Source organism: Zootoca vivipara, chromosome 6, assembly GCF_963506605.1.
Source record: "Zootoca vivipara chromosome 6, rZooViv1.1, whole genome shotgun sequence".
NCBI classification, from domain to species: Eukaryota; Metazoa; Chordata; class Lepidosauria; order Squamata; family Lacertidae; genus Zootoca; species Zootoca vivipara.
The window spans coordinates 26,787,968-26,805,476 of record NC_083281.1 but is presented as its reverse complement, the minus strand read 5'-3'; the positions used below and the strand labels follow the sequence as shown (position 1 = coordinate 26,805,476).

The following is a 17,509-nucleotide window of genomic DNA, read 5'->3' as shown; positions in this document are numbered from 1 at the left end:
ACAGAATATCCTACTCACCATCTCTGATCTTACTGATTTCCTGGTTTCCAAAGGTCCACCGTATAGTCGGTGGCGACATTCCAGTGGCTTGACAATCAACTACACTTGTGCCCTCAACAACTTCCTTTGTAGGCTCCATGGGGGGTCACAAACTTCGGTCTCTCTATGGATAGGAACATGGGAAGTTGATTTGTACTGAGCCAAGCCATGTAGCTGACTGGCAGTACCTCTCCAGGATTTCTGACTGTGAGGGACAGTGGCATAGTGGTCTAGGGCAGGCATCCCCAAATTGCGGCCCTCCAGATGTTTTAGCCTACAACTCCCATGATCCCTAGTTAATAGGACCAGTGGTCAGGGATGATGGGAATTGTAGTTCAAAACATCTGGAGGGCTGAAGTTTGGGGATGCTTGGTCTAGGGTCTTGTGAGTGGGGGAGTCAACATTTTTGTTTAGCCTACCTGGGTATGTAGAATTTTAATAGAATCATTGAATTGTAGAGTTGGAAGGAATCCCAAGGGTCATCTGGTTCAGCTCCCTTCAATGCAAGAATGCTGATGTCTTTTAATTTGGTTTTAGATGATAGTTGATTCCATTTTTTAAAATAATGTTTTCAATAGCTGTTTTGGACTGTTTTTACTGATACTTGCATTTTCCTATTCTTTTTTTTTGTAAATTACTTCGAGATGTTTTTTTTAAAAAAACAAACAGTTAAGTGTTAAATAAATTTAAATAAACCAATAAACGAAATCTCAAACATTGGAATCAGGTTTGAAGGAAGCCTTCGCCTGCCTAATCACAGCATGGGGTTAATTTTGGTGTGCTAATCACAGCATGGGTTTAATTTTTGGTGTGAACAAAAGTTCCCCTACTTTGCAAATGAGCCAAAGGGGTCCCTTTGATCCCTGAAGCAATGCAGGAAAAATCACTCAAAAAGGCACATTTCACAAACGTAAAATATACTTTAAAACCCCTGGCAGGAACAAGAACTCCCCCATTCAACATAAACTTGCAATACCACATTCAACTCAGAGTCAGGTTGTATTTTTATATATTCATTGTGTCCAGGAAAGGGAAGGGGCTATCCTTTGTTTTATGAGCTGTTCTGCAGGATTAGATATTGGCCCAAGTCAGCTGAGATTGTTGTTGCTTGTTTTAAGTGCCTATATATATAATGGGGGAAAGGAAATATTTAGATTTACTAGTCTGTCGCGTTATTCAGTTGCATAGGAACCTGGCCAAGGGTTTTGTAATTGTAAATTATCTATTTCCTCTCTACCTCACCCCCCAAAGCTTTATATTCTTATATAAACAATAGTATCAGTGCCCCATGAGATCGAACCCCACACCTCTGCCAGGTGAGGGGGAAGGAGACCCTGCATCTCTCTCCCACCAACACTTTATGTTTAATTAGTGTTTTAAAATTACACAGTACATAGTTAAACTGTGGAATTCACTCCCACAGGAGGCAGTGATGGGCACTAGGGTTGCCAGACTTAATAGAGGACAGGACTTCTGTGCCTATAATTGCTCTGCTCTCTTTTGAGTGTGGAAACCTTAAAGAGAAACCAGCAGACCCTTTGCTTGGAAATTAAACAAAAGATCTGCTGGTTTCTCTTTAAGGTTTCCACACTCAAAAGAGAGCAGGGCAATTAAAGGCACAGAAGTCCTGTCCACTATTGAGTCTGGCAACCCTAACGGGCACCAATTGGGATGGCTTTAAAAGAGAAAATGAGAAAAAGGACTGCCTCCTCCTCCGTCCTACTACACCTGAGGATTCCTTGGTGGCAGGGGGATCTTTGGGAAGGGGGTGGGGGAGGGGGACAGTATAATATATGTAATAAAAATTGAGTTAAGTATTGGAAAATTATGATAAAGGATATTGCTAAAGAAGGTTATAAATTGAAGATCAGAAAGGGGGGAAGGGGAAGTCTATAAAATAATGATTTTTAAAATGGATGTTTTAAAGTTTAAAGTTTATTTTTCTCCCCCCGTTTTTCTATGTATGTGTTTGTTGGTATATTTGTTATATTGTATGTTTATTTGCTTAATTATGTTTTAAAAATCCAATAAAAATTAGTATTTAAAAACATATCCCTACTAGGTCTTGTCCTTCCTATTGCAATAATTGAGTGAGCTTTTAAATGAATTTGTATTGTACATTTGGTTGTGTTTTTTTTTTTAAATAGGCTTTTAATTGATTTTATCTGTCTGTATTTTGTTATTAAGTTGCACCAGCACTGTTTATTTTTACAAAGCGACTAACAAATGTAACACTTAACTAGCTAAATAACAAGTGTGGAGTGCAACAAAATGCTGCAGTGCGTAGTGCTGTTGTTGAGAGTTCCAGCTAGGCCAGACAGCCAGGTTTCTTTTGAGTTTATCCCATTCCATTCTGCCACCCCTAATTCCACCCTCCTCTAGCAAACACTCAGCATTCTGTGGCAATGGATTATGCTCAATCCTCATTGAGTTATTCTAGTTTGAATCCCCCCCCCTCTCTTCCTCCTCCAAATCTTGGAGTTCTCCCACTTGAGCATGCTGCATCTTAATGGTACTGTTTTGACTAGGTAGCCATTGTAGCTGAGCACCTGAGTTTGCTGAAATATAGGCAAATGCACATTTGGAAATGCATATCCACATGCCTGCACAAGCGTGCATGTACACAAATCTTCCTATTTTCTGTCTCCCCTCCCACCCTGACTTCCTGCTCCAACCCTTTTCCTCCCCCCCCCCACTGATGCCACAGGGGCACACAGCTGGGAGGAGGAAAGAAAAAGGTGGGAGGGGGAGGGAGGGTGGTGGGTGGGCGGGCGAGAAAGCCTTATAAATAGCCCAGGACTCAGGAGTCCCTGTTCCAAACTGCTGGTGCTGAAAGGCAAAGGAGCCCAATTGCTATCTCCACCTTTTAAAGATGGAACCAGGGAGATTCCTCATTTTCATGTTTGCAGCAGGTAAGATGAAAGAAAGAAAGAAAGAAAGAAAGAAAGAAAGAAAGAAAGAAAGAAAGAAAGAAAGAAAGAAAGAAAGAAAGAAAGAAAGAAAGAAAGGGTCCTGTTCCATGAAGGGAGTTTGTGGGTGTCTAGACTGCACCCCCCACAGTCCCTTGGTATTAGCTCTTTGGCTATTTTGTTCCTTCCTCTTTATGACTTTTTTTTTTAATGGAGCAAGTGAGACTTGCAACAAAATATTGCAGTGTGGAGTGCCCCTCTTCAAGGTCCCAGCCAGTCTGGCGTACCTTCTCCCCTTCTCCCATTATCTTTCCTCCAATTTTCCTCAGTGCTTTGTGGCTACCGACCATGCATGGCCCTAATCAGACTTCTCTCGCCTTCTAATCTATGGTATATTTCCTACCCCTCCAACCTCCCTGCCCCAGTTGTACTTTGGGGGGTCCTCTTAAGCCCAACAATGTTTCCTTCTTGCATGGGGATAGCGTTGGCTGCCTGGGCATTTGGGCTATGTAAGTACAGTCAGAGGATGAGTTCATGATAGACTGAAGGCTTCTGCAAGTAATCTAACTCTAGAAAATCTAGGAATATTACACTATATATAGGGGTCTGGTGACTTCTGTTTCAGTGTATCTGAAGAAGTGTGCATGCACATGAAAGCTCATACCAATGACAAACTTAGATGGCCTCTAAGGTGCTACTGGAAAGAATTTTTTTTAATTTTGTTTTGATTACCAGGCCAGTTTGTCCATCTAACCCAGCAATGTCTGCTCTGACTGGCAGCTAAGGTACTCTCCAGCATCTAAGGCAGAAAAAGGTTTTCCCCTGTTACTTGCTCTCCAATCCTGCTAACTGGAGATGGCAGCTGAACAGCCATTTGTCCTAGCTCAAACTTGCAAGCAAATGTTTTGCTTCGTTTTCCTAACTGCAAATTACTGCTGCTGCTGCTGCTGCTGCTGCTGCTGCTGCTTTCTAAATGCCTAACAGGATAGTTTTGAATGAGTCAACACCTATTTTGGGTTCTAGTCAATGCTAGTCCTAGTCAGGGTAGACCCAGTGAAATTAATTGACATGACTTAGGTTCCAACTGCACTATACAATCAAAACAGTATCATGTCCCTTATAATGGTCATGCTTTTCCCCAGCTCCAGATTCCTGGAAAGCATACTTGGTTGAGGGTTGTTAAGAGACACCCCAGAACTACAGTTCCCAGAGGCCAGAGGTCCATGGGAAGAGGGAATGATAAAGCACTCTGGGAAATGTAGCTCCAGCGGGGGAATTAGCCTTTCCTAACAACTCAGCACCTTAACAAACAACAGCTCCTAGAATTCTTTGAGGGAATGTTTATAGTGATACAGTGGTACCTCGACTTACGAATGACTCGACCTACGAATGTTTCGAGTTACAAACAGAGTTCCATCTGCCATTTTGGATGCGGTTTAGATAGGATTTTTTCGACTTAGGAATTTTTAAAATCCCCCTATTGGCTTCGACTTACGAATTTTTCGACTTCCGAAGGTCGGAAGTCGATGTACCGCTGTATCATAATGCTTTAAATGTATGGTGTGAGTGGGGTCAAAGAAAGCACACTTTCTCCCCCTTTTGAATTATTTACCCCGTGTTTACATTTAGCTGACTCACCAGTGTAGCGACTGAAATGTAGATAACCGACCCATCATTTTTACTTTTACTGGACTCTAAAGTGGTCCAGGGCATGTTTTGTTGTTGCAATTATAAAGCTACACCCTGTCATTATGGTGAGGTTGCCGAGGATCATGAGGGGGATGCCTCTTGAATAATCTGCTGCTTAAGTGGTGCCCTAAACACTATTGCCACTGGCTGTGGCTGCTTGGAACGCTTGCTTGTGCTGGTCGGCCAGCCCTGACTAGATGCTCTGAGCTAAAAATGACTTTGCCTTGTGATTGGACCAAACAATGTTCTTCTTTCCTCTTCCTAGGGGCTGTTCACTCTGCCAAGACGTCTCTGGAGATCATTCCCGGCAACGGGGATGTGCAGCTGGGCGAGAAAACGTATTTCTTGTGCAAAGGTGAAAGCGGATAATGGAGAGTGTATGCACGAATATGCATCAAAGCAGGAGACAGCACAGTATTTCGGGCCCCTGCAGGGTGATCTGAGTGGCAGAGCACCTGCTTGCATGCAGAAAGCCCTGGGTTCAAAACCCCAGCATCTCTTCCTTGCCTGAAACCTGAGAGAGCTGCTGCCAGTCAATGGAGACCAGCAGTGGGGAATTGGTTGATTCCCCTTACCCAGACTGTCTAGGATAGCTTAGCCGGAAGAGCATGAGACTCTTCACCTCAGGGTCATGGGTTCAAGTCCCCCCATTTTTTTTAAAAAAAATTATTTATGCTTTTCAGGTTTATACTTTTCACTAGTTTTACAATCATTTTAACATTTTAAAACTTGTCTTCCTTTCCCCTCTTTCTGTGGTTCCTTAAATTTATTTTTAATATCTTCTTCAAATTAAATTAGTTTGCTCTTTTATTTATCTACTTTAAATATATACTCTTATATAAAACTGCAGGTTAATACAATAACCCTGCCCATGTTCTTATCTGTTTACAATTAATCTGTAAATATTCAATAGAACATTTCAATTCTTTTATATATATAAAAAGTTTGTTATCTTCCGGTAAGTTTCGCCATTTCTGAATATTCCATAAGGTTTTGTATCCATTCTGCCTTTGCTGGGACTTCTGCTTCTCTCCATTTCTGGGCAAGTAACATTCTTGCCGCTGTGGTAGCATACATGAATAAGTTTCTGTACAGCTTAGGTAGTTCTGTGCCCTATAATTCCCAACACATTGGACAAAAGATTCCTGCATTGAAGGGGTTGGACTAGATGACCCCCGGGTTCCCTTCCAACTCTAAAGATATTGTTAGGGGAATCTGCTTACCCAGCCTGCATTAAGGAGGTGCGTCAAGGACGTATGTGCAGGAAAAGCTCAACCTTGACAAAGCCTGATAAGAATGAGCATCCTTTTAACATTTTTAACATTTAACATTAATGTTTGATTGCTGTATTTTAATGTTTGGTTGGAAGCCGCCCAGAGTGGCTGGGGGAACCCGGCCAGATGGGCGGGGTATAAATAAATTATTATTATTATTATTATTATTATTATTATTATTATTATTATTATCCTCTTCTTCCACCCTGATGGCGCAGGGTGACTTTCCCTCCGTGAACAGGACTTAGGGCACATCCACAGTCCTGTTTGCCCTGTGATTATCACATAATTGTAGAGTTGGAAAGGGAAGGAGAGGTTCTTTTTCTTTTGTCCTGGGCAAAACCGGCTGCTTACTGCTCAATGAGAACAAATGGGTTTGCAGCAGAAGATCAGCATTTGTTTCATTTCAGCGGTAAACAGCAGGTTTTCCCAGGAAAAGCAGCGGGACCCATAAAAAGAAACCTCTTGGACCCATGCCTAGGAATCATGGGCCAAATGGAAGGAATCGCAGGAAAAACAGAAGTGTGGGTGAGCCCTTAAATTCTATGCATGCGTAAAGCTAAGGGATGCCTCTGTATACACCTGTAATCTATAGGCCTGTGGGACTCACCATGGTGGCTTCTTCAATGCCTTTGCCAAATGAACTTGCACCAGTTCTCCTTTTGTGGACTCTAATTCCCATGATCCACAGCCAGCATGGCCAGTAGTCAAGAGATGATGGGCATTGTAGCCCAACAACATCTGCAAGACCTCAGGCTCCCAGTCCCTGGGATAGACAGTAATGAGCAAGACAGACCAATGATCTGAGTTGGTATAAGGAAGCTTCCTATTGGAAAGGTCCATAGCACAGCGACAGAGCACATCTTCGGCAAGCAGCTTCAACCCCCAGCATCTCGAGATAGGGCAGGGAAAGCTCACCTCACATCTGAGTCCCCGGAGAGCGGCTGCCAGTCAGTGTAGGCAGCACTGAGCTAAATAGAGCAATGGTCTGACGTGGCCCTTCAGACGACACACCTGCTTCCCTCCACACTGGACGTTGCTTGCATTGCCAGTTTGGCCTCTCTCCCAGCCGGCTTCTGGGTGTGTGTGTGTGGTCTGTTAAAATCATGTTTGCTGCTGATATATTTAAATAACCATACAGCATCTGGTTTGTTTGTTTTTTAAAGTCCAATTGTTTGTGGCTTTGGGGAGACAGGAAGAGGGCTTGGAGGTGGGACAGGCTCCCAGCCGCTCGCTGTTCTATCTGCACATTTCCTTTTGTTTAAAATTCACAGAACCTCTTCCTTCCCCACCTGCACTCAAGTTGTGTACACATGTATGCATTTAAATCATATCCCCCCCCCCACCCGCCCCAAAGAATAATGGGAACTGTTAAGGAAGCTGGGAATTGTAGCTCTGTAAGGGGTAATCCCTGTTGCTTCCTAGGATCCTTGGTGGGATTTGTGCAGACTTTAATTGTACATAGCTTCGGTCCTCAATAGATGATTGGATATGTTTGACAACTACATAGTCACTGCCCTTTCTAGAGCAGAGTGGCTCCTGTTTTGGTGAAAATCTGGACTTTCTTTAAAACAACAACCCACCCATTCATCCAACTTTTTAAGATAGTGTGTATGTGTGTACACAACTTTTCTCTTATACAACTCTCCATTCATTTGTTGGAAGGGCTGCCAACTTTGGGGGGGCCTGTGGACATGTTTGCAAAACAGAGAAACTGTTGTATACACTCCTATTCTCTCTTCTCTTCTCTCTCTCTCTCTCTCTCTCTCTCTCTCTCTCTCTCTCTCTCTCTCTCTCTCTCTCACACACACACACACACACACACACACACACCCCGGAGGCAGCAGGGCTGCATTCCTCCTCCTGCTTTCCACCTGCTTCACCCGCATCCAGAGCTCTACACCTTGCTCCAGGTGTGCATGCAAACTCATAACCCTCTCTTTATCCTGAGCCCAGCCCAGTCCTTTTTCTTCCTCTGTGCTACCTCCCATCACTGAGCTGTTGAAATGGAGGTTAATTGGCAGAAGTGGGGAGGGAGTGGAGGAGGGCAGAACCCCTCGCAGAGATCTAGGCAATCATTTGCAGCAGGTGCCTGCAGTCTCTCTCTCTCTCTCTCTCTCTCTCTCTCTCTCTCTCTCTCTCTCTCTCTCTCTCTCTCTCTCTCTCTCTCTCTCTCTCTCTCTCTCTCATAAAATAATAATAATAATAAATAATAATAATAATTTATTATTTATACCCCGCCCATCTGGCTGGGTTTCCCCAGCCACTCTGGGTGGCTTCCAACAGAAAAATAAAACACAATAATCTATTAAACATTAAAAGCCTCCCTGAACAGGGCTTTTTTTTTAAAAAAAAAACTAAACCCTTTTAAGGCAGTCGTACGTGCCTAGAGATACAAGCCTTCCTCCTGCCCCCAGAGTGGAGGCAGGCAAACATGAAGATTTCAGGTCATCCCTGAAGGTTTGGCAACCCTCTTAGCAACCCCTGATTTGATGGATAGCCCTATCAATCAGGCCAGGTTTCTCATCATCCCTCCCTCCCTTGCTACCACCCCATCTGGGCGATCTATTAATTGTGCATTTTAATTCCTCTGCATGTCAGTGAGAGCAGGTGGGGAAGCTACCTTGACCTGGACTGACCCAGAGGATGCCGACATCGAGGATTCGGAGCTGTACACATTGCGGCCTATTGATGAGCAGTCTAAGGGGCTGGAGATGACTCTTCCTGATCCACAGGCAGGAGGGATCTTCACCTGCAAAGGGGACTTTGAATCTGGAGACACGGCAGCTACCCAGATCAGAATCCGTGTGGTTCGTAAGTGACATTATTCTATCAGCGTTCCTGCAATATGCCTGAACAGGGATCGAGAACCTCAGATCCAGGGAGGAGGGGATGGATCAGGCCTCTCTATCTGGCCCTTGGGACCCCCCAAGGCCACGCAACCTCAGGGGCTCTCTCCTTACTGAAATGTGATAATGTCTCTTGGTTGACTGGCTCATCTACATTTGCCCCAATTCTTGCCTCTGGCCTCGCTTGCCATGTAGACCATGGAAACTTGCCCATTAGGGAATGCATCCCTCATATTGAAAATGGTCCTGGTCAATAAATTGGGCGTGTTAGGTGAAATTAACACACCACAGGTCACGTTTACGCCATATGTTTAAAGTGCTACGAAACTACTGTTAGGAGGTCCCATCCCCCCCCCCCGAGCCACAGTTCCCAGATTTTCTTGTGAAGACAGATTAACTGTTAAACCACTCTCTGTCCCCCCCATCATATCCTTAAAAACAGCAGGCAATAAGGTCAATGCAAAAGGTAAGGTTAGGCTCCCTCTGCCCATGGGTTTGAACAGCATGTACATAGCTCATCATACCATGATGTCACCAAGTGGTCCAGTCCACCTGACCCTGATTTTTTTACCCCCAAGTTGTGATTTGCCTCTGGAAGGTCCCAGGTTCAATCCTTAGCGTCTTCAGTTGGGGCCAGAAATCCTGGAGAGGTACTGCCAGTCAGCTACATGGCTTGGCTGGGTACAAATCAACTTCCCACGTTCCTATCCATAGAGAGACCAAGGTTTGTGACCCCCATGGAGCCTACAAAAGAAGTTGTTGAGGGCACAAGTGTAGCCTTTGATTGCCAAGCCACTGGAATCCCGCCACCGGCTGTACGGTGGACCTTTGGAAACCAGGAAATCAGTAAGATCGGAGATGGTGAGTAGGATATTCTGTTCAAAGGTGCCCCTAGATAGAAAACCCACTCGCACCTCTGCTAATTTGCTTCTCCTGTACTATTAGAAGACAAGGGATTAATGCAACATCTCTTCACCGCTGCCAAAGTTATTATTTGACAAAACTTGGGGGTGGGGGTGGGGCAGAGAATGGATAACTAAGCTCATACATATGGTTAGAACCAGAGAGAGGATAGACAATGTCTTTATGAAGAAATGAAGTCTCTTTCTAATTTATTTTGAAGCAATAAGGTACAGGATAATGCAAACTGATATCCCTTTTGCTTTTGGCATTTGTTATGATATTTTGCTAGTATGTACCTGCCATATACAGGTGAAGCTCAGAAAAATTAGAATATTGTCGAAAAGTGCATTTATTTCAGTAATGCAACTTAAAAGGTGAAACTAAAATATGAGATAGATGCATGACATGCAAAGCAAGATATGTCAAGTCTTTATTTGTTGTAATTTTAATTATTTGTCATTAGGTGGATCAATTATAAATGGAATGTAATTAATGAAATGTAATAGTGATGTTTATTTTTGAATTATTGTAACTATTTGTTTTATTACTGCGGAATTTCCAAAAGAAAGCATTTGTAAAAAAATAATTAAAAAAACAAGTTGCATTACTGAAATAAATGCACTTTTCGACAATATTCTAATTTTCTGAGTTTCACCTGTATATATATCCCACTGTCACCACTGCTAATTTGCTTCTCCTTTCTGGGCAGGAGGACGAGTCTCTGTGCTTGCAAATGGGACATTGGTGGTAAAGGACTCCCAACCCTCAGATGCTGGTGTCCATACCTGCGAGGCCAGTATTAAAGAGCGGAATGAAACTGTTGTCATGGTTGTCTCCCTCAATATTAAATGTAAGAGATATTTTGGGTCTCTCAGCACAGTGCTGGGAGATAGGAGCCTTGGTCTATGTTGGGCTGCCAGGGTTGTAGATTTGGTTGTATGCTGAGTGGATAGACCTAACCATAGGTAAAGTTTAGGAAGCAAGGAGTGGATGGGTCTTTTGATTTGGAAAGAGAAGGGGTAGGGTTGAGAGAGATTCCTGCCTGAAGCCTTGGAGAGCTACTGCCAGTCAGTATAGAAAATACCCACATTCTTTATTAAGAGCCAAAGACCAGCAAACAATTTTTCAAAAGCAAAGTACATCAGAAATAACAGAAAATATATTACTTGGCAGTCACTATGTTTTATCCAGAGGTAAAATAATGGCAAAAGTTAGCTTCCTATGTAACAAACTGTCACTCTGGCTTACTTTCCCAGTCGCTCCAAGGATAGAGCTCCTCACAGGTGACCCATTCGCCACACAGATTGGGACACCTGTCCAATACAACTTTAGCATCTGGGCTTACCCTCCCCCCTCTGTCTCCGTTGCTTGGAAGGGAAAAGTTTTTACAGGTGATGATATCAAGAAAGTGGCGCAGGACCAAGACAGACATACGTATTCCTTTGAGGTAAGACTGCTTTGGATTACAACTTGCATCATCCCTGAGCATTGGTCAACAGCCAACTCATTCCATGACAAATTGGTCAGTTTCAGTTTCTCTCAGTTCCTCATCCCCACTCCCCCAATCTTAAATTCAATTCTCCACTTTTCTCTATCAGTTTGTATTTATTTTTTTAAGTCTTCATGAAAATTCAGCAGCATTTTAGGGAGCAGTTGTCAGAATATATATGAATTTTGGAGTGCAATTTTGCCTAACATAGTATGGGGTGTTAGGGGAGGGGTAGTTCCTCTGGTGGGGGGCACGTTGTGCTCCTTCTGGGGCAGTTTATTCACCTTTGCTCGGAGCTCTTACTTGTGGCTGCTAGAAGCTGTCGGCATGCAATAAAAACAAACACTACAGATTAGTATACCAATTCAATGCATTTCAAAAGTATTAAAAACCAAACACATCCTCCAAAAGGCAAAGAGAAGACAAGAATGCTTAAGCAGCGTCGTCACCTTATAAGGACCCAGACATGGAGCATGGGGCAAGGCAGATGGACAAATTGCCCTTGGTGGTTCTAGCAGCTTAACTTTTCCCTTGAGGCATTTGCAGATAAGGAAGTGGTGGCAGCCAGGGAGGCTGCAGGGCATTTGATGAACATTTAATGAAAGATCACACACACACACACACACACACACCACATACACCAGTTGCAGGGCCGTCTTGAGCAGATCGCTTGCCCTGGTGCTGAGGGGCGGAGATCGCTCCGCCGCCCGCCCCACCCTCACAGGGTGCAATTGGTTTCTGCGCGGCTTTGCCGCGCGGCGCCCGCCTTACCAGGCCGGCGCCCAGCTTACCAGCCCAGCGCCATGGTGCACTGCGCCACCGGGGGTCTATGATGAGCCGGCCCTGACCAGTTGTTCACTTCACAATGAAAGGGTAAACTCAACCCCACAAGAGTTGGGTAAGGGGCTACTCCATGAAACCATCCCTCCTTGAATTGTTGGGTTAAGTTCATGAATTTTAGACTGGATCACTATTTCTGCTGAGCCCTAGTAAGAGAGAATATGAAGCCACCAATGGTCGCTGAGGACACCTGCAGTGTAAGCCACTCTTCTCTGCAACCTGGTGCCCTCCAGATGTTTCAGACTATAACCCCATGGTCAGGAATGCTGGGAGTTGTAGTCTAGCAGTATCTGGAGGGCACCAGGCTCGAGAAGGCAGGTGCAAGTTTTGGAAAAAGAAAACCCCATAAGTGTGCCTTCACTTGTCATAGCAGAATACTATTCCACTTCACATTTTGATGCATCTTAAATTCTCCTTTTAAATTTTGGTTCTAGTTCACGCCAACATCACAAGAGGATCTCTCAGAACTGCTAATAACAGCTGCCAATGATCAGGGTAGCAGCGAAAAGAAGGTTACTCTTCAAGAAGGTGAGTTGCAAACAATTGGCTTAAAGTCAGAATGTTGACACTAACCTAGAGAAGAGAAGACTGAGAGGTGATATTAGATTCAGGTAGGTAGCCGTGTTGGTCTGACACAGTCAAAATAAATTTAAAAATTAAAAAAAATGTCCAGTAGCACCTTAGAGACCAACTAAGTTTGTTCTGGGTATAAGGTTTTGTATGCATGCACACTTCTTCAGATACACTGTAACAGAAGTCACTAGACCCTTATATATAGAAATAGACTGGAAAGAGAAGTTGCTGGATTACAATTTATTACTAAACTGAAAACTATGGAGAGACCTGGTCTGAATAGAGATATTGGATTCTTGTCTCATTACATATGCTAAAGCTACTTTTGGTCATCTGCATACTATCCCTTGCTTTTTCCTGTAGGACTAATTGCAGTCGTTAACAGTCATCAACAGGTTTACCATGCCCATTGAGTCAATCACCCATCTCCTACTACCCCTCTTAAAAAAACCCCACCCCACCCCCTCACTATATATAAGGGTCTGGTGACTTCTGTTTCATTGTATCTGAAGAAGTGTGCATGCACATGAAAGCTTATACCCAGAACAAACTTAGTTGGTCTCTAAGGTGCTATTGGACAATTATTTATTTGTTTATTTTATTTTGAGAGGTGATATGACACCCAACTTCAAATATCTGAAGGGTTGTCACATGGAAGATGGAGCAAGCTTATTTTCTTCTGCTCTAGAAGGTGGGTAGGTAGGACCTGAGTCAATGGATTCAAATGACAAGAAATGAGATTTCAACTAAAAATTAAGAACTTTCTGGCGGTAAGCAAATTCATTAAGTGGCAGGTTTGTGAATAAATTTTCCAAAATCAACAATCCTTCTGGTCAACCTGAACACAAGGGATCTCATTTGGCTTTTCTCATAACATGCTCCTAACCATAGCCCTTGGTGACTTCAAATACCTAGGAATAAATCTTATTTGAAATTAAATAGTTAGGATGAAGAAACTATACAAATATTTATGAAAACATGCATAAAATAAAATAAAATGGAAGCATACTAACCTAAGCTGGCTCAGTTATAGCAGTAATAAAAATGTCTATATTGCTTAGATTCTCATATCTCTTTCAGGTACTACCAGTCCCGTCCCCTTCACTAAAAAATGATAAAATAAACTCAATTATTTTGTGTAACAAAGCAATAGATCAAGGGCCAGTCATAAAATCTTATATAGGTCCAAAGGAATTGCAGCTTGAGAAGTTGCACTCTATCAAAGGTCCTAGAGAACTTGTGAGAACCACAATATGTCTCACTCCCGGCCAACAATCCTGCCTGTTGCTCCCAATGGCTGTCTTTCTTACAGCCACAGTACATGCCAGGATGTCTGTGCTGACTTACCTTCACCTCAGCTTTCCCCCTTTGGCCGGTGCCTTTGCACACAATGGGGTCATCCTCTGCTCAAGGCTAGTGAAAGGATTCCTGCATTCTGGTGTCCTTCCCATCTGCTCTTGCAAATGAATGTCCTTCTCCTCTTTCCAGACACTCAAGGTTTGGGAACTGGCATCATTGTGCTCATTGTGCTGATCATCCTCTTGGTGGCTTTGCTGGTGATGGATGTCTTCTGCTACTACAAGCGCCAGCGTGGCTTGCTGATGTACTGTAGGAACAATATCCCGGGCAAAAACTCTTCTGGAGCAGGCACAGAAAACAACGGGTGAGTTTGTATGGGGGAGAGAAGGATAGCCATGGTAGGAAATGAGGACCAAATATTGGCATAGCAATGGTGGGAAGCTCTTCTTAACCTTCTCCAGTGGTGAGCTTCCTCCACTAATCTTTCACCTACTGATCCCATCCCATGTTTCAGTTGGCACCCACAGCAGCCTGATTGGGATGTTGGTGATAGCAGTTCGTAGTGATTTCCATGGTCCATCAGTTATAGACATGTTTTGACCATTAAGACTTTTTCAGATATGTCCCAATTGGTCCTGAGGCTTAGAAAACCTTCTCCATCTGCTTTGGGGAATGTGTCCAAATAATTCCACTAGTGTGTCAGTGGCCGATAAAAAGTCTTTTTTGTTGTTGTTTAGTTGTGTCCGACTCTTCGTGACCCCATGGACCAGAGCACGCCAGGCACTCCTGTATTCCACTGCCTCCCACAGTTTGGCCAGACTCATGTTCGTAGCTTCAAGAACATTGTCCAACCATCTCATCCTCTGTCGTCCCCTTCTCCTTGTGCCCTCCATCTTTCCCAACATCAGGGTCTTTTCCAGGGAGTCTTCTCTTCTCATGAGGTGGCCAAAGTATTGTAGCCTCAGCTTCAGGATCTGTCCTTCCAGTGAGCACTCAGGGCTGATTTCCTTCAGAATGGATAGGTCTTTTAGCTGAGCACTTTTCCTTTTATCGAGAGCCTGTTCTCTACAAACACAACCTTATGTTGTATATCACAAATTCTTGGAATCTAGTACCGGTAGTTCAGTTAGTCCAAGGACTCAGGGCTAATTGGGACATATCTGAAAAAGATTTATAACCGGTTGTTCCTATTTATATTATTGATCCCTGTTCTTTATTACATGTTTCTTTCTTCTTTGGCACAAGTATACTTTCATATACCGGTATGTCACAGACTTAAAAAAAACAAAACAAAAAAAAACACCCACCCGCCAACTGATTTTGAATGGCAACTGTGCCTCTCCCACTGATAGAAATTTAATTACCACATTTATATTTCATTCAAGGAGCCCAAGGTGGCACTCATGGTTATCCTCCCCATTTTATCATCACAATCACCCTTTGAGGTAGGCTAGGCTGACATATGGTGAATGGTTCAAGATCACCCAGTGAGCCTCATGGCCAAGTGGGGATTTGAACCCTGGTCTCTCCCAAGACCTAGGCTGACAATCTTAAGCACTACGCCACACTGGCTTCCTCAAATAGGGTAGGTTAACCTGACTTATCTTATTTTTGATCTCTGTATGTTGCTCTGGGAGCCTTTTTTTCAGCTGAAGGTTGGGATAAAAAAATGGTTTGGATAAACAAGCATTTTTATCCCTGCTCACCCATGTGCTATCTTTCCATTATTTGTTTCCACAGGAAAATGCTCTCCAAGTCAGGAAAAAGCACAGTGGTGAATGTTTCTGGCATTGAGGCCTGATTAGTCTACAGCAATGACCTTGGATTGTGCAGGGATGGAGATGGGACTCCATGGCCAAGATTGGATGAGCTCTTCATCAAAAATGGAAGCACAAAGGCGACTTCCCATATGGGAGAGCTGAGAAAACAGTGTCTGGCTCTCTTATCTCACTTTTTCCTTAACACCCTCCTGTCTGTGGCCCAGTGACCCAACTCTCCCTTTCAGAATAGCTGAATGGGAGCCAAACGCCCTCCTCATGCAACCTTCTCCAACTCTATGCTCTCTAGATGTTGGATTCCAACTCCCATCATTCCAAGCCACCATGGCCCAAATGGTCAAGGGTAGGGCTGGGGGGAGAAATTTGATTCTGTTCTCATTTAAAAGCAAACTTACCTAATTTGCACTTCCCAAAACAAGACGCAGAAGGAAAGCCAGGCATCCTTTGAAATCCGCCTGTCTCCAAATTTTGGAAATGCCATGCCTCAGCTGAGTAGTGGGTACAAAAATGCATGTACTAGTGTAGATACATTAATATGCAGTTATGCCTTATATTAGGTAAAGCCGCTTGTCAAAAATGTTCATGTTAGGCCAAATTGTAAACAAAAAATGCATATGGGAGAAATTTATCCTAATGATCTTTCGTGAGTCATATATATATCACCACCAATTGATGCGGAAATATGGAGGAATGAACTTTGGATAAATTAGATAAACAAGACACTGAGAGAAACTGAAATTGATATATTTCTCCATCCCTAGTCAGCGGTGATGGGTTCTGTAGTTTAGTGACATCAGTAAGGCATCAAGTTGAGGGAAAACTGCTCCAGTGTAGGGAGGGTCAACCTTTGACCCTCCAAATGTTGCTGGACTACAGCTCCCATCATCCTTGATCACTGGCCATACTAGCTGAGGCTGATAGGAATTAGGGCCACAGACTCCCCAACCCCACCTTCATGGTTTCTCTCTACCAGGAGCAGACTGGAAATCCCCCTTCCCCTCATTCTCACCTCATTCTGCTGTCTCAGAGCCCTTGTGTCAAGCAAAAAAGTTCTGGAGTTTCTCCGTAGAATTGTACGGCCATTTAGAGAGTAAACTTTTATTCCTCTGATGTTACCTCTTCTCCATCATCCCTGATCCTGAATCTCAATAAAACTTCAAAATTGGAACCTGGGTTTGACTGCATACTTTAGTATGCTTTACATGAGGAACACAGGCAAGCTTGCCCAGTGGGGAATAGGCAGGTGTTAGATGTTAGTTAGATGTTAGATGTAAGTAGCAGTCATTTTCTGGGGGGAAATTAAGAGGTGGTATCAGCCATAAGAAATAGAAACACACTGCATCCTGGCCAACCCCAGGTTTCATTATTACCAAGGCTCTGGATGTGTATGTTAAATTACAGTTGCACTGTATTATGGGCTTTGCAGTTAGGCCCATGAATGTTTTCATACATATGCACACTTCAACCATACCACGCCACATAGGTGGCTTTTGTAGTATACCAAAATTATGGTGCACTATGACCGTGCTTGAAATACATGCATGTCAAAACATCTGGGGGTTGACTGCAAAGCCCATAATGCAGTACAATTGTGATGAATCTGTATGTATGCATGAAAAGCATCAACGGCCTGAAAAACAGCGATCATTAATATACAATTATCAATGGGAGTCATCATACATTTCATGCTGTGGACATTTATGGTTGATTTCCGCAAAAATATTATTAATTGTAATAGTCACCTGTGATATTATATTTGTGCATTCCATTGCTTTCCTCCAAGGAGCTCAAGGCAGCATATATGGCTGCCCCTCCCCCCAATGTTATTCTCTCTACCAACCTGCAAGGTAGGCTATGGCTGAGAGAC

At 43.4% G+C, this 17,509-nt stretch overlaps 1 protein-coding gene across 1 annotated transcript; it reads left to right on the top strand.

The window, feature by feature from the left end:
* Nucleotides 1-2,807: 2,807 nt before the first annotated feature.
* On the top strand, nucleotides 2,808-16,814 carry LOC118086682 (neural cell adhesion molecule 1). The gene is made up of 9 exons (XM_035118603.2): nucleotides 2,808-2,951; nucleotides 4,903-4,992; nucleotides 8,513-8,725; nucleotides 9,475-9,621; nucleotides 10,373-10,513; nucleotides 10,920-11,110; nucleotides 12,427-12,520; nucleotides 14,054-14,228; nucleotides 15,605-16,814. The coding sequence occupies exons 1-9, from the start codon at nucleotides 2,912-2,914 to the stop codon at nucleotides 15,663-15,665; spliced, it is 1,152 nt and encodes a 383-aa protein (XP_034974494.2). The 5' UTR covers nucleotides 2,808-2,911; the 3' UTR covers nucleotides 15,666-16,814.
* The last annotated feature ends 695 nt before the right edge of the window (nucleotides 16,815-17,509 follow it).